This window comes from Mya arenaria, chromosome 16, assembly GCF_026914265.1.
Source record: "Mya arenaria isolate MELC-2E11 chromosome 16, ASM2691426v1".
NCBI lineage: Eukaryota > Metazoa > Mollusca > Bivalvia > Myida > Myidae > Mya > Mya arenaria.
The window spans coordinates 31,452,028-31,474,424 of NC_069137.1; the positions used below are offsets into that span (position 1 = coordinate 31,452,028).

The window sequence follows — 22,397 nt, forward strand, 5'->3', positions numbered from 1 at the left end:
GGCAAATGATACGCTATGATTAAATGCATAACCAGTCTGTATTGACGTATCCGCGGGAAACTAAGTTGACATCTCTAAAATTAACAAAAATTGTTATCAAGGTATTGTAAGCTTGTTTTGTTGTGGTTGGTGCTAAGATGGTGAAAGCGTTATTTAAATCAAGATTGTTTGTCATCTTTGATTTCATTATCTTACAAAAATAAGATACTTCTAGAGTGGCTCATATATCCTTAGTAGTCTAAAATAATAGACGTTCGAAGACTGGCCGAACTGGACCAACTGAAATCTCTGTAGTAGACAAAAATAATGTAAGCAACAAAACATGTGCACAATTCCTAAACACAGTAGTTATGTCGATGTTATTTGCATGGATATCCTTTCGGTTTAGGTGAACAGAAGTTGCAATTAACACAAGCCCTGCACTGGTAAAATGTCTTCCGGGCTTGCTCAAATTCTGAATTTTATATAGCAGGGCTTGTTAAAAAATTTGATGCCAAGCAATAGTATAGGAATTTGAGCTTGATCATCCAAAAGTCTAATTTCATTGACTGGGTGAATAGTGGTGATGTTTATTTGCCAAGTGTATCCTTCTGGTTTAGGTGAACAGTGGTTATGTTGATGAAATTTGCCATGTGTATACTTCTGGTTTAGGTGAACAGTGGTTATGATGATGATAATTTCCATGTGTATCCTTCTGATTTAGGTGAACATTGTGAGATATCTATGATTGAGAAGAAGTCAAGGCCGGAATCCCGGCAGAAGAAATCAAGTGGAAAGGCAGACAATGGCGACCAGACCTCAAGTTTCAAACAAGCAGGTGTGCTATCTCTGTCTTGCTGACTACATAATGGAAAAGGTTTAATTGAGGCCACGAAATTGTAAATGGATGATCAATGACCTATATTAATCATACAATCATATATATTTAAACACTACATGTACTTACCAAATGCCTGTGAGATAATCCCCCCCTCTATTTCAATCAATTTTGTATCATAATACATTAATGCATGTATTTATAACTATGAAACACAGTTTGGTTTATTATTAAGAATGGTTCTTCTATTCCACTATTCAGGTATAAATGTTATGATGGCTTCAACAGTAGACGAGAAAGAGGAGTTGGAGGACGACCTAGACCCGGTTCGGAAACCAAGTGCTATGAGAATCAAGTCTGGTTACAGGCTTGCAAGTGCAAGGTCTAACCTACAAAATGCACCTACAGGTACTGATACATACATGTACATTGTAGTGTTCGACACTAACGGGGTCCCGGGATCCCGAGGACACCAATTGTTCGGGAGGGACACCTTAACTTCAAAGTCCGGTATTCCGACGGGACACTTAAATTTCTGACCAATAAACGCTAAATATCAATGAATAAGTAGCATTTCATTATTTATTACCTAAATTTGGGTCCTCCTAAATTTCTTAACAGTGCATGTCAAAATGATATTATAATTCTTATTATCGGACACACCAAAGGGAAAGTATAGCTGACTTTTTTACTATAGTTACGTCATGAATCTATAAATAAACTGGTAATTTCACAGGGCGCATGCGGGTTAACGCTTCCGTTTTGTTGTTTACATTTTCAACAAGGTCAGAGTTGACAGAGTTATTATTGTTAAAATACTTATGTGGAATTGTTTTGCTTATGTGTCAGAACCGCCCAAAAAAGATGCCAACACTGTTGATACCTTTATCATACGACCTTCGAGTATTTACAGCAACATTTACGGCACAAAAGACCGGCATCATACATTCAGCATTCTTTGTTAATTGGCATTCAACTTATCAGTATTCTTTGTTTATTTTAAAGACATATATTTTAATGTCTAATCATAATAGAAATAACATTTGCTAAGTTTTATTCATTATCTACAGTCAATTTATAAAATTTTACGACTTTTTGGCTCGAAAATTAACATACACAATTTTTGGTCTACTGCTCTTCCAGTATGCACTACACCTGTTGGGCAATCTGATTGATTTATCAGCAGCTCTACTAAATATTGATTTCAGTTTTCACAAGCCAGATGTTATATTCCTACTGTTTCTCAATGAAAAGCACCGTCATCTGACAAGACCCTGAACCATGATCTATTTTATGCATATTTTCTGAAAATCTAAAAATAGTAACAACATCAAGTTTTTAGCTCGACTATTCGAAGAATAGGTGGGCTATACGACTCGCCCCGGCGTCGGTGTCCGGTTTAAGTTTTAGGGCAAGTTGGGATTTTCACTTATAAGTCCAATACCTTTCATTCAATTGAGATAAAACTTTACACAGTTGTTCAGGGCCATCACATGATGAGGTTAGATAACTCCATATTATTCTTTACACAGATTATGGCCCCTGATTAACTATGAAACTTAGGTTAAAGTTTTAGGGCAGGTTGGGATATTTATAAAAAACTTCTATACCCTTTGTTCAATTAACTTAATACTTCACACAGTTGTTCAGGACCATCACACAATGATGTTACATAACTCCAGATTATCCTTAATACAAGTTATGGGCCCCGATTGACTTAGGTTAAAGTTTTAGGCAAGTAAAAGTTAACGGCAAGTTGGGATTTTAATGAAAAAACTTCTATACCTTTCATTCAATGCACTTAATAAAATTCAAAATTATTTACGACCATCTTACAGCAAGAAACATAACTCCATTTTAACCCTAAATACAAATTATGTCCCTTGAATATATATATATATATATTAATTTCTTTTGACAGGCACATTTTTACATTCTTAACCAAGGGAAAACAAGGAGGGCTATACTATATGTCCTTCGAAAAAATGATTTTTATTATATTTTTTTTAAATTTTATTTTAATTCCTTTTGAAAGGCATTTGTGTATATTCTTTACCACATTTTCATAATGGGAAATCAAGTGATTTGAGTGACTTGCATCAATTTTCGGGTGGTGGGAGTGCAGCATCAAAGTCACCTTATGTATTGAATAATTTTAGTTATGTTTGACATAAATAGACCAAACTTGGTAATATAACATTGTTATTGTATTCACTTCTAAGTCAAAGCGGCAAAGTCGAGCGCGCTGTCTTATGACAGCTCTTGTTGTTTACATTGTATCCATTTTTGTTTTTGACTGAAAACAAAAAGGGACTTAGACATTCTACCACTTTTGAACCCAATCTACCAACTTAGAGACCCAAATATACCTCACTGCCATTGCCAGAGCGTCATATGTCTGACATTCAGTGCTACTAAACTTGTCAATACATGCTGCTGAAAACATGTATTATAAAGTGTATACTGAATTACAAATTGAAAAGTAAAAGACACTGTATTTGTATGTTGAATTTAATATTAAAACAGATTCAACAATGAAAAAAATGTAAAAAGTGGAAGGGACTCCTAGTTTCAGGAAGGGACACCTGATTTCAAATGTTGGTGTCCCTTCGGGATCCCTTGGAAAAATGGTTAGTGTCGACCCCTGCATTGTATGGATTTTTTGTTTTGAAATTATGATATAATATAAACAGATAACTACCTCAATGCCATCTTTTAGGCCAAAATCAAATTAAAAGAATTACATTGTAAAGCAGTCTTTGACAAACATAAATATATATACACAACTGAAAGTGTTTCAGATTAAAAAAAAATAATATGCCGGTCCACTTTTAATATATCTTAAAACATCTATATTTTCTTATTCAACTTTCCATAATTAAGTGTTTTTATTCTGTAAAATTTGTTCTTCATCTTCATTTTCAATCGTTGTTAAAAACAACAGAATAAAGTTTGTAAACTTTGAAAACTTTTCTGTGAAAATGAGTATCTTCAAAAACAAACAAAAAAGTGATAAAGTAGGAGTACAGTTAGCTGATAATAACTCTGGTAAATGGAACAGAAAAATGGTAGACTGCAAGATTTGATCTCCTGGTTGGAAGTTTATTTTGTGATTGGGAGAAATAAAGGCTTAACTGCTTTGGAACCTGTAAAACCTGTTAAAAATAACAGTTTTCAAAGTTTACAGTTTGTAAACTTTGAAAACTTCAAATTTTATTTGAAAATAAGTACCTTTAAAAACAAAACAAAAAGCGATAAAGTACGAGTACAGTTAGCTGATAATACCTCTGGTAAATGGAACAGAAAAATGGTAGTCTGCAAGATTTTATCTCCTGGTTGGGAGTTAATTTTGTGATTGGGAGAAATAAAGGCTTAACTGCTTTGGAACCTGTAAATCTATAACGATGCTAAATCGCCTGTTTTTGAAATGTTGTTTAATTTTTGCATTATGAATCATTAGGTGGTAGGAATGCTGCTGCTGGCACTGGAACATTCAAGCGTGGGCGTAAGGTGTCTAAGATTAATGTGCAAGGAAGGCCTGCGGCAGAGAAACGGGACCGGAATGTCCCGATTTGGGACGACAGTCTGGCTGGACTGGAGCTGCAGCGAAAGAAGGATTCAAGGACTGTGGTATACTGTCAGATACTAAGTGTATTGTTAAAAGAGTTATGGACTGTGATATTCTGCTGATTTCTTTGCTCATTGTTAAGAGTTATTATCAAAGTTCTGCACAAACATCTGGTATACAAATATTCATAGCAGTTCACATGATTTGTTTAAGCATATATGCTCTCAGAATATCTGTTAAAACATACTGTGTGAATAAGGGATCTGCTGTGCTTGTTCTTGGACATTTCGAGCACAGCAATAAGAACTTGTCCTTTTTTGTATGCTTGAAATATACAACCTAAGGGTCAAGTAAGCGTCACATCAATGTTATCCTAACAAGACAGGGCGGTAATTGATCTGAAAAGTAAAACTATTAGCAAAACATCACAGTTAGCAATGTCAGGGTTTATAGGGAACATGAACTTTGCCAGTGGGATTAGGAAATTTCCTGTCCTTTTTGGCAAAATTGGAAATTTCTTCGATAATAGTTATAAAGGGTATGAAGTAAAACTGCAGTCATTTGAACATGCGTTTTTTCCAGAACTGGCGGTCAGTCTATAAATCCTTCTCTTTTCATATAAAATATATTGACATTGTATCGAAACCTAAATAGGTTGAGTCAAGCACCATTGTCGATCCCAAATACACAAATCATGCGCAAGATCTTATGATTACCTTGAGGACATAATTTTACACATTTTCCCGAAAGCATGTTCCCAAAATAAACAATTGATAGGTGTTTAAATATTTGCTATTGTAAAAATTGCAATGACAGATAGAAGGAAAATTAATGAGGTATGAAAACAGATTATCACAGTTATGCATGACCACTATTACCTGATCGAGCTTTTGAGAAGGTAATTGTGAGAAATTAATGATGAGAATTTGATTGTGAGAAATGTAAATGAGAAATAAACATATGATTATTTGTTCCTACCTTTAAGGTCAAGGTCCCACTTAGTGTTTGAATACTATAGAATGCTGCATAAAAGGACATAGAGTATAGGTGGTTGTGTCCGGGCTGTAACTGTCTCAAGTATGGACAGATTTTAAAATAACTTAACCACATGTGTTCCACATACGAAGATGATGAATGTTGTCTGAAAGAACCATGTCCCTATCTCTTACGGTCAAGGTCACACGAAGTGTTTGAAAACTATGGAATGCTGCATAAAAGGACATAGAGTATAGGTGGTTGTGTCCGGGCTGTAACTGTATCAAGTATGGACAGATTTCAAAATAACTTAACCACATGTGTTCCACATACGAAGATGATGAATGTTGTCTGAAAGAACCATGTCCCTATCTCTTACGGTCAAGGTCACACGAAGTGTTTGAAAACTATGGAATGCTGCATAAAAGGACATAGAGTATAGGTGGTCGTGTCGGGGCTGTAACTGTCTCAAGTATGGACAGATTTTAAAATAACTTAACCACATGTGTTCCACATACGAAGATGATGAATGTTGTCTGAAAGAACCATGTCCCTATCTCTTACGGTCAAGGTCACACGAAGTGTTTGAAAACTATGGAATGCTGCATAAAAGGACAGAGTATAGGTGGTCATGTCGGGGCTGTAACTGTCTCAAGTATGGACAGATTTTAAAATAACTTAACCACATGTGTTCCACATACGAAGACGTGTCAAAACATAAATGAAAGGAAATATGTATTTTTAGCTCAACTATTCGAAGAATAAGGAGAGCTATACTACTCACCCAAGCGTCGGCGTTGGCGTCAAACCTTGGTTAAGGTTTTGCGTGCAAGCACACATAGGTTAATATCTCAGCAACTACTTGAGGTATTGCATTGAGACTTTATACAATAGTATTCAACCATCCAACCTACTTAATTAACCAAGTTAGATAACTCTAGTTTGCATTTAATGCAAATAATAGGCCATTATTATTTGACTTAGAAATTCTGTTTAAGGTTTTGCGTGCAAGCACACATAGGTTAATATCTCAGCAACTACATGAGGTATTGCATTGAGACTTGATACAATGGTACTCATCCATCCAACCTACTTAATTAACCAAGTTAGATATATCTCTAGTTTGCATTTAATGCAAATACTTGCCCTTTATTATTTGACTTAGAAATTCTGGTTAAGGTTTTGCATGTAACCACATTTAGGTCGATATCACAGCAAATATATCATGTATTGCATTGAAACTTTAGATATGTATTCCCAACTATCTGACCTATTTAATAAATGAAGTAAGATAACACTTTTTTAATGTAATGCAAATTATGGGCCTTTATTATTTGACTTAGAAATTCTGGTTAAGGTTTTGCATGTAAGCACACAAAGGATAATATCTCAGCAACTACTTGACGTATTGCATTGAGACTTTATACACTGGTACTCAACCATCCAATCTACTTGAATAACCATGTAAGATAACTCTAGTTTGCATTAAATTCAAATAATGGCCCCTTTTTTATTCGACATAGAAATTCTGGTTAAGGTTTTGAATGTAACCACTTTTGAGTCAATACCTCAGCGAATACATCATGTATTGCATTGAAACTTATATAAAATATTTCAGCACATCATGTATTGCATTGAAACAGTGATCCATGCATGTTTCGCCAAAACTTTTCAATCCTTACACTGAAAAGCGGCAGAATAGTCGAGCGCGCTGTCTCTGTGACAGCTCTTGTTATACATTCCACTTGTTCTTAAACATTTTTTGCTTTATCCACACATTTCATTTCTTCCATTTTTAGCTAACCAGAGCACGAAGTGCTCAAGGTGAGCTACTGTGATCGGTCTTTGTCCTGCGTCTGTCAGTCAGTCAGTCAGTCCGTCCGTCAACAATTGCTTAAAAAACTTCTCTTCTGAAACTTACAGGCCAAATTCAATGAAACTTTACAGGAAGCTTCCTTGGATGACTGTCTACAAAAATACAACAAGGGGTCACGATTGATCAACAACAACAACAATAAAATGGCCGACTTCCTGTTTTGCTTAAAAAAAAACATTTCCTCTGAAACTACCAGTCCAAAAGCAATTTAACTTTACAGGAACCTTCCTTGGGTTACAAAAATATAACAAGGAGTCATGATTAATCAACAACAACAAAATGGTTGACTTCCTGTTTTGCTTTAAAAAACATCTCTTAAACTACCAGTCCAAATTCAATTAATCATGATTGATCAACAACAACAACAAAATGGCCAAAATGTTAAAATCTGATAGTTATGTAAAGTTTACTAGATTGAAACAAGGGCAGCAAGTCTTGCTATATGGTTTATCTTTTTGTTGGAGATTCCACTAGTTTCTATTGTTAGTAACAAGGGAATAGATTTTTGATTTTATTAAGTCTTCAACATAGTCACTTCTAAAGTAATTCTTGTTTGTTTTTTTTAGTTTCATAGATTCAAATAATTATTATACACTTTATTCTTTAGAAGAAATTTCGTTTTTACTTAAAGAAAAAAAAAGTCCTGTCAGTGTGCAGGTATCTGTACCAAGTGCTTTCAGTGTGCAGTCAATTATCATGTCCTGTCATTGTGCAGGCAACTGAACTAAGTCCTGTCAGTGTGCAGGTATGAGATTCAAGTCCTATCAGTGTGCAGGCAACTAAACAAAATCCTGTCAGTGTGCAGTCAATCACCAAGTCCTGTTAGTGTGCTGGAAACTGTGACAAGTCCTGTCAGTGTGCAGGCAACTGTGACAAGTCCTGTCAGTGATTATCCAGGCAACATGTTTGACCAGTATGTTTTTCAATATTCTTTGAGAACAAATATCAAGCTATTTTGATTAGAAAGGTTAAACTCTTACTCAGGTGAGCGATTTAGGGCCATCATGGCCCTCTTTTTTATGTAGTGACATTGTACAAAGGTCAATTTCACAATCAGGGGCATTCGTCACACACTGTGACAGCTCTTATTTTATGACGAATGTATAGTTTTACCAACATATAGTTACAAACTTCATGAACTTCTTCACATGAACAATGTGCTCTTTTGTGACAAGGTCTATAAATCCAACTTGTATGCATTGTTTTTATATGGGAAAGTGTTTGGGCGGGTGACGTCCAGTATGATGTACGATCAATAACTTTAGAACCGTTTGTCTAATCAGATGAGCAATATTAGGCCGTCTTGGCCTTCTTGTTATCATTTAGGAACTGATTTGATCAATTGTGGAATTTTCAAAATTGCAGTTTTAAAAAAAAATAAGTTGAGATGAGTTAAATTATTTCTACAAGTATGTGTCACAGTACATACCCGGTTTCACATTTAAAAAAAAAAAATTCAGATGTTTCGGGAGATCAACTTTGTGAATATAAGAGCAATCCCCCCTACCCCAGACATCATTACTGTGGCCGTAAAAAAACATGTCCCGACAGCGTTGAAAAAGTAAGTTATTACATGTATATATCTTATAAGCCACTTATTATTCCTTCTTCTTTACTGTAACTGTGAATAAAGCAAGAAAATTTGTAAATTTTATACACAGAGACTTACAGGCATAGCCTGTTTAGTAAATATTGACTGTTAAGAAAAACACACTTGTGATCTGACTGGAATTCGAATTTGAATATCTTCTGCGTTGTAAAAAACAGTTCGCTATCCATTATGTCGGTAAACTTTTGTCTATAAGGGGAAGACTTAAAGTTTAGAAAGGACTTCTGAAGGTTTAGTTTTTAAATTATTTGTTTAGCTGGTTTAGCTAGTTTTTTTTTTAAAGAAATAACATTGTGGAATTGTTGTTGGCATCAGTGTCAACGTGAATGACATAAATGCTGGCCCTACGTCAAAATGTTTCTGGCTAACTTGATTGAATGCACATGTAACTTGTAACGTGCACTTGTACGGCAAATAACTCTGAATTTAATAGTTGTGACGTTACTCCTCTTGTTTGACTTATAATAACAGAAGAGTTGCTAAGAAAAACAACTCAATATATAAGCAGCAATTTTAAAATTTATGGTCGATATAATTGAATGTTACACATTTCAGGCGCACATACACAGTGGCGAGACTCGTGGATACCAGGATGGAGCCTCCACCAGACGTCTACACATCAGGTGTGTACTCACTGTATGCTGTGTGCTTTTCTTGACCAATATTTGGCTTCATAGACATTACTAATGCTTAAACATATACCTTTTCCCCCAATAATCAAGCAATACTCCAAATTTGTTGCAAAAGAAATAAGATGTTATTTTATTTTTAATAAAAAAAGGTTATCCCCCTATCCACTTTTGCATTAAAGAGTTGGTGTATTTTTGAAAAAAACAACTTCATCTCTTTCTTTTATCTTTGCTGTCTGTTTTTTTTTTAAAGAATTCTTGCTCATTTCTGGGCAAAATAGCAACTCATTTCAGTCTGAATCAGAAAGGCCCTGGCTGTGGACATTCCCAATACTGTGAAAGAAAATACATCTGTAAACAGTCATTGTGAATATGGGAAGCTTAATGAAGTTAATGAGGTGTAGTTACAGTACACTCAACAAGTTAGACCCACTTTCCATTTCCCTCCGCGGATTTTTGCTATCGCGGCCAACACAATGATTTTATCGACTGTCCGCGTTCCTCAGAGTTTGAATTTAAGGCCCTCAGATGGTGCTCAGTCAACCGAAGAACTCGGAGTTCCGCTGCGGGATCATAAAATTGGACGATTCTCAACGCTATCGTTCACATTAAACTCCGCGGTAAGCCAGCCACTTGGAGGAACTCGGGGGGGGGGGGGGGGGGGGGGGCAACAGTTTTACCCTCAGAGGAAACCGCGATCATCAACTTTATCCCTCGGCGTGAGTGAGGAAAGTGGGTCGTTGAGTGTACTGTACCAAGTGAGTGTGACTAGTAAAATGTTCTACTTTTAAGTATGTAATTAGGGCCTGCTAAATTTTGCAGGTACCCTAAATAATCTCGCTATCTGTTCATTCACAAAGATATCCACTGCAAATGTCGAACATTTGATCACAGTAACAATACACTCTTACCACAAGTAACATAAGTTTAATATGAATATTGATTGGTTAATGGCCTTGGTATATTTTTTTCATCAATATTTCACTACTTTTATGTAGAGGTATAACTCTGTGCCCTAGTGTAGTCAAATTGCTTCCCTTGATATGAAAAATGTTTAAGCATGGATAAGTAAAGTGAATTAAAGTGTTTGTTTATTATGTTTATTATAGTTTCACCCATCTCAATTAAAGGCCAACCTCCTGGACTTATGAGATACCTTGATTGATGAACATCTTTATTTCCTATACTTAATGCAGTACATCAGGCAGGAAGGCAATCAGTACCCTTTATTTAACTAGGTGCTGGGTCAGCAACCGGCCATATCAAAACAAACCCTGTGTGGGGTAGGATTATTTTACCCCCACAAATGAAGTTTGAGGGGGTATATCGGAGTGAGCTTGTCGGTCGGTCAGTCGGTTTTCATGGTTTCCGGACGTACTCATGAAAGGCTAGACAGATTTGAAAAAAATTTGGTACACAGGTGTAACATCAGAAGATACAGGTCAAGTTCAATATTGGGGCTGGTGGGGCCAAGGTCAAGGTCACTGTTACTAAAAATAGAAAAACGGTTTCTGGACGATAACTCATGAAAGGCTTGACAGATTTGGAAAAAATTTTGGTACACAGGTGTAACATCAGAAGATACAGGTCAAGTTCGATATTGGGGCTGGTGGGGCCAAGGTCAAGGTCACTGTTACTAAAAACAGAAAAATGGTTTCCGGACGATAACTCATGAAAGGCTAGACGGATTTGAACAATTTTTGGTACACAGGTGTAGCATCAGAAGATACAGATCAAGTTAGTGAGTTTGTCGGTCGGTCGGTCTTTCGGTCGGTCGGTCGGTTTTCATGGTTTCCGGACAATAACTCATGAAAAGCTAGACAGATTTAAAAAAAAATTGGTACACAGGTGTAACATCAGAAGATACAGGTCAAGTTCGATATTGGGACTGGTGGGGCCAAGGTCAAGGTCACTGTTACTAAAAATAGAAAAACGGTTTCCGGACGATAACTCATGAAAGGCTTGACAGATTTGAACAATTTTTGGTACACAGGTGTAACATCAGAAGATACAGGTCAAGTTCGATATTGGGGCTGGTGGGGCCAAGGTCAAGGTCACTGTTACTAAAAAAAGAAAAACGGTTTCCGGACGATAACTCATAAAAGGCTAAACGGATTTGAACAATTTTTGGTACACAGGTGTAACATCAGAAGATACAGATCAAGTTCGATATTGGGACTGGTGGGGTCAAGGTCACTGTTACTAAAAATAGAAAAATGGTTTCTGGACGATAACTCATGAAAGGCTTGACAGATTTGAACATTTTTTGGTACACAAGTGTAACATGAGAAGATACAGGTCAAGTTCGATAGATCCTTCAAAAACTAAATGAGCAAATATTTACCTTAAAAATAATTGACACTTGGAAAGATGAACAAACAAAACAAATCCAGCATGCTTTATTTGAACCAGATGCCAGTGGAATACCAGCAGAACTTAAGTATGGCATATTTGCCACAGTAGTGCTTACTACAAATATTGACCTTTCAGATGGACTTGTTAATTCGGCTACAGGAACAGTCCCGGGATTTATTCCCAGGTGGATAAGGATGCATTCAAGCCCAAATATGTACTTGTAAAATTTGATGATGATCGTGTTGAAAGAAAAGATCGTGAATGCTCTAGATGTCTTATTCCAGAAGAGATCAGCTAGAGCATCAGCTAGTTTTTCTTGTCAGCAGTGTAACTTCTAAATTACTCAACAGATTTAAATAAAACAATACATGCATGATAAAAGAAGATGCAGTGTGCAGTAACCTTGGAGTTATGGCCTCTTTTCAAAGGAATTGTTTGCCATTCCTGTGTCCAGGCGGCATTTGCGGGTATTCGTCACTCCTGTGACAGCTCTAGTTTGACTTTCTGCTCTGTAAGTGGATGCCCTAACCACTTGGCCAAGGAGGCAGACATCAGGAGACATTTTGTTTTTGCCCTGTCCTTCGGTCCGTACGTCACACTTTGTTTCTACTCAATAACTAGAGAACGCCTGGTCAGAGGGACTTAATACTTGGTATGCAGGATGGTCATGACCTCAATTGATTGTTTGATATGATCTACAGCATGGAAAAACATGAAATGATGATATACATGCAGCCAATATAATGTTTTGTAAAAGAGAAGTGTACAGTATGATCTACAACATGGAAAAAACCCCAGTATGATCTGCAACATGGCGCCAATATTATGTTTTGAATAAGAGAAGAGTATGGTATGATCTACAACATGGAGGAAAAACAGTATGATCTACAAAATGGTGCTTAATTATGCTAGGTTTTGAATGATAAAACATGGCGCCAACTTGATATATTGTATGTTTGTTTGTATTTGCTATAGGTATGCTATAGGTATGTATGTACTTGAGGGCATTATTGAAAGAAATGGTAAATTAATCCTACTGCGTACAACTTCTGAAAAAACTAATGCCGCATAATGCTGCGATGTGGCTTATATACCGCAACATGTGGGTGTTTTAACAGGTGCCAGGGGTACTAAAAGAAGATTGTTATTTATACCATGCTTGTAGAACGACTTTTGCCCGATTGTGAGGGTTAACACAGAGATGATAAAATTCCGGATTAATCCGGAATTCCGGATTTAAGGCCTCGCGGATCGATTTTGAGATAAATGTAAATCCGTTGAGTTTTTTTCTAGGGGGGAGGGTTACAGGGAGCGATTTGAGCTCAGTTTGAACAATATGGGTACGAAAGATGAGTTTTCCGGAAGTGTAAAGCCGGAAATTAACGAACCTAATTACGTCCAGGCAATCGAGCTATATGATTGGTTAAGATAGCATCCGGTGATAACGGAAATAACCGATGGGACTAGAAGACAGTATCCGGATGGTCGTATCCGGATATGACAGACGACAAAGACGAATAAACGGGTATTGAAAAATTGGGAAAAAAACCGACCACCACCAACTTTTAAAAACATCAATCAACTATGACAAGTCAACAAACACAAACAATGAGAAAACTGTTGCAGCTATTTTTCTGGCAAAGAGAAAGAAATAGTGTTGAGACATTTGGCCTCCTTAAAAGTCACAAGGGCTGATTCTGAATCAATTTTCATAGAATTTGAAAGCCTGTTTGAGAGACTTGAACTGCCGTGGGACAATCTAGTTTGTGTGCTACTGGGCTCATGTAACACCATGAGGGGAAAAATCTGGCTTGGGGACCAGAATACGTCAAAGTCCACCATGTCCACAACGGCTACGCTGCCAAAGCATTTAAGTCCCGTTTGGATATTGCTTGTAATAATATATATATAATAATTAATAACATTATATTCTCATCAAATGTGCAGTAAATGGAATAAATACTCTTATGATACATAAAAATTGAATAAATAACACATTTGCAAGCATGATAATTGATATGTTGTTCATTATTATAAATCAAACATCCCACAGTGTAGACTGTTCATACACATGCATTTGATCATAGCCAGTTGAGTTTTATGGGAAGTGGACAACTGAACCAAAATGTCAGGTACATGTCAAATGCCTGTGAATTCTGGTAAAAAAAAGTAAATTTAACTTTGTTTAAAGACAACGGTGTTAAACTTCACTGCTAAGACTCCTGATAATTGTTCTGATTGTGGATGTCTCATGTTGAACATAATTTTATCTACCAAACCGAGGGTGTACTCCTTGAACACTATTCTCATGCAAAAAAGGGTATTAGAATCCCTGAAATACGGAAAGCTTCGGTTATCACTGCACAAAGTGTTTGTTAATTTGTTATCTTACTTTTGAAAGATATTTTGAAAAGTAAGATAAAAGTAAATGTAAAAATAAGATAACAAATTAAAGGCATTCAAAATTTAGATTAGTTCTAGTAAGGTGACAATTGAGACTGAAAATTTTCGCAGTTGAGAAGCATAATTTTCAGGGATCAAACTACATTTTGTGAAAGGACTAATTGATTTGTAGTTTACAGGTCAATTTTGCATGAGTTTAATTAAACTGACTAGAAATATGTTTATGTAAGGGTGAAAGGCCAAAAGCTGTCCATTATGTCAGAGATAAAACAGTCCGAGGCAAACAGTATGCTAGCATAATGGACAGTTTGTGGCGTTTCACTCACTAAAAACATGTAAACAACAAGGTCCAAATCATGAATTTCATGGAGCTATTATCAACTTATTGGACAATGTCACACCCATTTAAAAGATGCTAATCATTTGAGTCTCCAAGGCAATTCAAAATAATATTTTGCTTATATATTCATATAAATTGTCAATAATCATAATGGTTATAATTTAAAATAATCATATTTTACAGATATATAACAAGTGCAAAATATGTTATAACTGTGCATTATTTGCTTAATATGGAAACTTTGTTTTTTTCTGTTTTCTGCTCTAATCAATAGATTTAAAGGTTAATGTAGTGTAGCAAGGTTACCTACCTTTTTGAATAATTTAAAAACTGTATTGGCATTTCTTCTGCTTGGCATGGATGAGAATGAGAGTTTTTGTGCACAGCTCAAGCTTGTTGGTGATCTTTGAGGAGCATTTTTATTTCAAAGGTTACCCTACTTGCCTTTTTAACATACCTTTAAATTGCTCCAACTGTCAAAATAGCTATCATATTGGGCCCTCATGTCCTGTTATGGCTAAAGTTTTATTAGCCCCTTGATCAAGTTGAACAGAGTTTCAGAGGAGAAAAAAACATCAGATTAATGTTGGCCTGATCTTGCAGCATTATGATATCATTGGAAATCTTCCTGTCTTTTCAGAGTTTCACGGAGCAAGAGTGGATGAGAAAGGGGAGTTAATTGCCCACAGTATTCTCGGAGACGTGGAGTCTTACCTACATCAGGCCAGGTTACGGGGAGATATTATTGTGGTAGTTGCTCTTTTCTAAGGATTTCTTTTATACTTATTTATTTTTGCTTAATTGTGAAGACAGCTGAAAGCTCTGGAGTCTGTTTCCTTGGCAGAATCTTGTTCAGTTCTAGTAGGAAAGTAGATCTCGGACAGCAGTAGATCCTGAACAGTCACAATCTTTGCTTTGTTTTAAAAGAAATATATCAGATTTTCATTGAAAATCAATCCAGTATTTGTAACTAATCATCTATTTTGACAAACTTACCCTTTTGTTTCAGTATGTATGCATTGAAGTTATACTGAAGACTTAATTCATCAACATTTTGAACCTGTCAATATTATATATATACCTACTATACTTAAAATTTGAAGAGATGTTGGTTATAGCCTCAAGTTACCTCACAGACATTTAATGCAAAATGACTTATTCTTCGGCCAGTTGGGGTGCATACATGTTTGACAAAATCACTTGATTCATTTATGATTTTTTAGGACAAGCCAGCACCATCTGTTCCTAACATAAAGAAATGCAGACAACTGGAGAATGTGCCATCAAATCCAAAGCTTAGGGTAAGCAATAATTATGTCCCTACCAGTTTCAAGGAGGGGACAAAAGATTTACCCTCCATCCGTCTGTCCTTCTGTCTGTTCGCACCAGCATCTACCGTGTATGGGTTTCACTGACATAGGGTAAGGGGCTGTGCAGGGCTTGCAGGGAGCTGGACATTGTCAAGTAGGTTAAAGTCATGGTAACGGTGACCTTCCACACAAAAAGCTTTTTCAATTGATAACAAGAGTACCCTTGGGCCCACGGTTTTCCTTTTTAGTGGGATTGTTAGTCATAACTAGCAGATGATCCTTACGATTTTGAGGTCAATAGGTCATGGTTGAGTGACCTTGATCTCAAAAAGCTTGTCTGAATAACAACTAGAGTATGCTTAGTGCCAAGGGTCCTCAAACTTGGTAGGGAGGTTGATCATGACGAGCAGGTGACCTATGTTAATTCTTAGGTCAATAGATCAGAATCATGGTTGACCTTGAACACAAAAAGCTTGTCATATTAAATAATGTCATAAAATATACAAACTTTCTTAGGACAGTTTCATAACTGTAACAGTGGTAGGCTCAACATTGTTTTTGGTTCAATAAGCATCTAGTCTGTCTAAAGCTCATAAATCACCTGATTATGAGCTATTTTTTATAGTAGGAAAAACTGATATAAAGTAGATATTGGTATGTGCATTTGCAATAACTAAACTATTCAATTTCTGGAGAAAAATGCAACATTGGTAATTGAAATTTTGTTTGTGGATGAAGTGCAATAAGTAGATAATGCACATTTTTGTGCCATAGAAATTGGACCGTCTGTCTTTCCCGTTCGGTTTCTGACCAATAACTGAAAAGTGCTTAGGCCAAGAGACCTTAAACTTGGTAGGCAGGTTGACCAGCAGATGAACCCTAATGATTTTAATGTCAGTGATTTAACCCTTTAGCGCATGTATACGAGATAGGCCGACATAGCTCATTACCAGATGTATACGCATTTGGCCGACCGTATCCATTACTGGATGTAAACGCATGGCCCGCATATTTCAATAGGGTCATTTCAATATTTCAATTTTGCATCTTTCTTTTTGTAAACAATATCCCGGATGTTTATAAAATTAAAGTTTAACCTTTTGTGTATTGATTTTCCCTTGAAAATATCGTCTGCTAAATTGAGAAGGTGTTTATACTCCCAATTGCAGGTGTGATATCCCATTGTGACGTAATAAGACCACGAGCTAAGTACTGTATGGAATTTCCCCCAAATTCATTGATGCGTAAATCATTAAATATATTACGTCAGTTCAGTTTACCATTAAAATCAATTGAGATTATATTTACTTAAAGGTAATATTTTGTTTACAAACAAAAGAAACAATTAGTAAATGAGAAAATGATGGGTAAATTTTCTGTGAAGCTTATATAATGTCCATCATAGTTTTGGCTGTAAAATAGGTCATGTGCAAGCGTTTTGTTTGATCTAGATCTTTTTATTCATACCGGAAAATCATTTATGGCTCTCTTTTTTTGTAAACAATTTTATGAGGGGGGTAATAAAGTTAAACAGACACCTTGGACTGGATCTCTCAGCTGGATGACACCGGATATTCCTGACATATTTCTGTGTATTAATACACAAGAACATAAATTGTCGGCTTTTTAATCCAGATGGGTCTTTTTTATGATAGGGGTACTAAAAATTAGATCGATCCCAGCATTTTGTTACCCTTTGATTTAATGCAATTATGACATTTCAAAGAAATGTTACAAATCCATCTTGAAAATACATTCACAGCTGAAATAAAATAATTTAATATTTCATCATTGACACCATTTATTAGATAATTTAATTATCTATAAAAAATGAATTCACATAAAAAAGATTTGGACACAATTATTTGGAGTAACATTGATTTTAAGGTCATACTGCTGTATTCATTTTCAAATATCCAGAAAAGTACCTATGCAGATAAGGACTGCTTATCAGTAAGATGGCTATTGACTGGGAGGTGTAATCTGGCCACTTGTCTATGTGCTAAAGGGTTAAAGGTTAAGGTTTTGGTGACCTAGAGATGAAAACCCAGTTCCGATCAATAACTGAAAAAGGATAAGTTCTATAGACCTCAAATTTTAAGGCAGGTTGGTAATGACCAGCTCTTTAACGTTATTGATTTTAAGGGTTGTGGGTCCAAGGTAAAGGTTGTGGTGACCTCGAGGTGAAAATCCATTTCAAATCAATAACTGAAGAACAGAGACCTTATACTTGGCTGTCTGGTAATGACCAGCAGATGAACCCTAATGAATTTGAGAGTAAGTGGGTTAAGGTTGTGGTGACCTTTAGCTGAAAATCTGTTTCCAATCAATAACTGAAGAACGCTTAGGTCCAGAGACCAGTTTACACCCACTCCATTTTCTAGTGACTTGTCATTCAAATGCACATACTTTGCTCTTTAAAAATGTTTAAGATCAATATTTCCAACCTTCAATGCAAGGTTTACCCTGGTCATCATGAAAATATGTATTATACTATATAAGCTACCTGTCCATACAAGCCCAAATACTAATAGCTATCTGTCAAAAGAGGCCTTTCATTGGCATTTGTCACATTCCTGTGATAACTCTTGTTTTTTGTCATACAACAAATGAGGTAAATATGGCAAAAAAAGGAAAATCACCATTGTTTGACTGGATCCTGGCATAAAAAATGAGATTTGGAAGCAATATGACGGTTAATGAAACTTTGTAGAAAGAAGGCCATGAAGGAGATTATGCACATCTTATTTAGATTTTGTCAGGTACAAAATATGGTAGCTATGGCAAGGAAAATACCACCTTTTAGCTTGATATTGGCACAACTCCAAAAGTATAACTGATGCATTCTTGAAACTTGGTGTGTAGTAAGAAGGCTACATAGATGACATTGATTGCATAAATTTGTGCTTTGCAAATCATGTGGTTTCTGTGACAACAGAAATAGTTTTAAAACTTGTATAACAAGTGGTAAGGGACCATTATTGAAATCATATATTATATATTATTAAATAAATTATAGTAATATTATATTAATTAATTTTATTATGCCCCCGAAGGTGGGCATATTAAAATTGCACCGTCTGTCCGTCCGTCCGTCCGTCTGTTTGTCCGGCTCAATAACTTGTGTCCGGACTGTTTCTTTCCCTTGTATGGACAGATTTTAAAATAACTTGCCACATGTGTTCGACATACCAAGAAGACGTGTCGCGTGCAAGACTCGTGTCCCTACCTCTAAGGTCAAGGTCACACTTAGGTGTTTATTCACATAGAGTGCTGCATATAAGGACATAGAGTATAGGTTGTCGTGTCAGGGCTGTAACTTTTCCTTGTATGGGCAGATTTTAAAATAACTTGCCACATGTGTTCGGCATACCAAGACGACGTTTCGTGTGCAAGACCCGTGTCCCTATTTCTTAGGTCAAGGTCACACTTAGTGTTTATTCACAATGGAATGCTGCATATAACGACATAGAGTATAGGTTGTCATGTCTGGGCTGTAACTTTCCCTTGTATAGACAGATAATAAAATAACTTGCCACATGTGTTTGACATACCAAGACGTCGTGTCGGGTGCTAGACCCGTGTCCCTACCTCTTAGGTCAAGGTCACACTTAGTGTTGATTCACAATGGAATGCTGCATATAAGGACATAGAGTATAGGTTGTCGTGTCCGGGCTGTAACTTTCCCTTGTATGGACAGAATTTAAAATAACTTGCCACATGTGTTCGACATACCAAGACGACGTGTCACTTGCAAGAACCATGTCCCTACCTCTTAGGTCAAGGTCACACTTAGGTGTTTACTCACAATGGAGTGCTGCATATAAGGATACAGAGTATTGGTTGTTATGTCCGGGCTGTAACTTTTTCTTGTATGGACAGATTTGTAAATAACTTGCCACATGTGTTCGACATACCAAGACGACGTGTCACGTGCAAGACCCATGTCCCTACCTCTAAGTTGAAAGATACACTTAGTGTTTATTGAATATTCACAATGGAATGCTGAATATAAGGACATAAGAATGTAGGTTGTCAAGTATGGGTGGTATTTCTTTATGTTCAGAGGCAATTTAAAATAACTTGCCATATGTATTTGTTTGATCTTTAACTTTTCATGTACTGACCTTGTTCATAGGTCAATGTCACATTCGGAGGCATTCGTCACATACTGTGACAGCTCTTGTTTTCATTTAAAATATTGTAACTATGGCAACCATAAAAAAGTTGACTGTTGTATTGCTAGCAATACTCAGTGACTTGTCATATTTGTTGTTGTAGTTAATAAAATTGTAGTATAACGAACATGTTCAAATCATTTTCATAACATATTTTCCATATTGCTTCTGCCGATAGATAAATAGTTTAGTTCAATGCAATAGTTGACCACTGTAACTCTGATTTTCCTATCTGCAGGAAGATTTGGCTCTCAGTAACTGGGAAAAGGAGATGACCATAAGAAGACACAACCAGAAGCTTCTTGCTGGTGAGAGCATTAATTGTATAATATTGTCATTTTAAAAGAACGTTAATGAAAGCAAGTGGTGAAAGTGATGAAAATGAAATGACATGTGTCCTGACATGTGTCCTGATCAGTAATTTTAGATCAATGCAATGTCTGCACAATTTTTATTCTAAACGCTCACTGACCATTCACAGCCGAGCTAGGCCAACCCCATCAGGAGTGGCCCATGTTTAAGGCCATTACTCAGCTTGCCCAGGGCTGTCCCATGTAGATGTTTTCATAAAGCATCTTAGTGACAACACAAGGAAAATGCCTTTTTTCAAGGTTTTATAGAAAACTAGCAATGTTTGAACACCCCAAAAAAATTAAAATTAGCAAGAAAATGGTATAAAAGATATCTATGCATGTGAAGAAATGTTTTTGAAAAGAAGAGGGTATTTAAAATACTGTTGTCAAAAGTCACAAAATTTTCTTTAAGTTAAACATAATTATTGATTGAGATGCTTTATGAATACTGCCCCTGGATCCCTCAGTCCATAACACTGAGCCCTGTTTTGCAGCCCAGGTGAATGCACATGATTAACCAGTTCCTACTTAAAATAGCCTTGTTTTACAGCCCAGCTAGGCAGGTCTGAGGGTGAACTGCTCATGTGTAAGAGTGATGGGTATGTGGAGAAGGCGGCAGCAATCACCCTCCTTGACAAGGGCCTGTCCCCCAAGCTTCACCCTGATAACTGCTTCTGGACCCTCCAGGCCAGCCAGGGCACCCACCAAATCTTGTAAGTTGTTTAAAGATACCGGGTACTGGGAATGTTTGCAGGGTGCACATTTGATGCATCATCTTTATTGTAAAATAAATCCATATATTACTTTCAACAAAATTTTCAATGCAATTACTTTTTCTGAATTCTGCCAGAAAACATTCATTTTAGTGTAAGTGGATTTTTTTATTTCTTCTCTTACTATTCATTTTAACCTCACCTGAGTGATAACCCATTGTCAGTCTTCTTTAATCCAGCGTCATCATCTTAAAATATAAACATCTTCTCTGAAACCCCATGACCCAGACCCATGATATGGTATGGTATACAGCCTCAGGTAGAGGTCCTTTACCATATTTGTTCAAATTATGTCCCTGGGGTCATAAGAGCCCACAGGGTCCCAAGTTTTCTGGCAAATTCTGCTACATTGTGTAGGTCATTATATTTACTGTCTACCTATAATTGTGTGTATTATACGAGAAATACAATAAACAGCATCTAAATGCATAAATAAACTTGACCCTTCAGAAACCCAGATAAAATCAGAGGGCCAATAATTGATAGCTAGGCTCTCAGCTAAGGGCCATGTAAATGAGAGGTGATAAGCACTTTCTAAACTTAGCAGGCTTCTCATATAAATGTAAAAGACTGAATGGAAGAATCACGCTGAAACTGCAGGGCCAATATAGTTTCTGTTTTTATAATGATTGTTCAAATTATGTCCCTTCGAAAATCCTCTCCTTTGAAGAAACAGCATGGCCCTGACCTTTAAAATGTGGTATGTAGCCTTATGTAGTGGCCTTTTACCATTGTTCCAGTCATCGATTAGACTTTTGGATGAACAAGCCTGAATTCTTATACTATTGCTTGGCAACAAATTTTTTAACAAGCTGTGCTATATAAATTCAGAATTTTAGCAAGCCCGGTAGACATTATACCAGTGCAGGGCCTGTGGGCTTGTGTTAATTTCGACCACTGTTGTTCAAATAATGCCTTTCGAGTCAAAGCTTGTCAAATCCCGAGGTTCCCAGTTTACTTTATAAATCTTAAGAGAAGAATCTTTGAAAATCTTCTCTACCTCTGCAAGGCCCAGACCCTTGGTATTTGGAATTCAGCCTCATCTAGTGGTCCTTCATCAACATTGTTCATATTGGGATGAACAAATGGCTCTTCCCCAGGTTTCTATAAACTTATTCAGTAAATTGTATCCTCATGTAGTGATCCATTACCAATATTGTTGAAAAATGCTCTGGCCCCCAGGGGTCACAGTAAAAACTGTGATATTTTCT

The 22,397-nt window shown here is 36.3% G+C and overlaps 1 protein-coding gene across 2 annotated transcripts in view; it reads left to right on the forward strand.

The window, feature by feature from the left end:
• Positions 1-36: 36 nt before the first annotated feature.
• Positions 37-22,397, forward strand: part of LOC128222662 (uncharacterized) — a 38,311-nt gene continuing 15,950 nt past the window's right edge. Inside the window, exons 1-10 of one of the 2 annotated variants that reach the window (XM_052931763.1) lie at positions 37-101; positions 704-817; positions 1,079-1,225; positions 4,278-4,447; positions 8,697-8,797; positions 9,401-9,468; positions 15,213-15,322; positions 15,796-15,873; positions 20,299-20,368; positions 20,964-21,126. In XM_052931763.1, coding sequence (XP_052787723.1) covers positions 724-817; positions 1,079-1,225; positions 4,278-4,447; positions 8,697-8,797; positions 9,401-9,468; positions 15,213-15,322; positions 15,796-15,873; positions 20,299-20,368; positions 20,964-21,126 — 1,001 coding nt within the window. In that variant the 5' untranslated portion in view covers positions 37-101; positions 704-723. Of the gene's footprint in view, positions 102-703; positions 818-1,078; positions 1,226-4,277; positions 4,448-8,696; positions 8,798-9,400; positions 9,469-15,212; positions 15,323-15,795; positions 15,874-20,298; positions 20,369-20,963; positions 21,127-22,397 lie in introns of those variants that run through there. The other variant, XM_052931764.1, reaches the window with a different exon arrangement.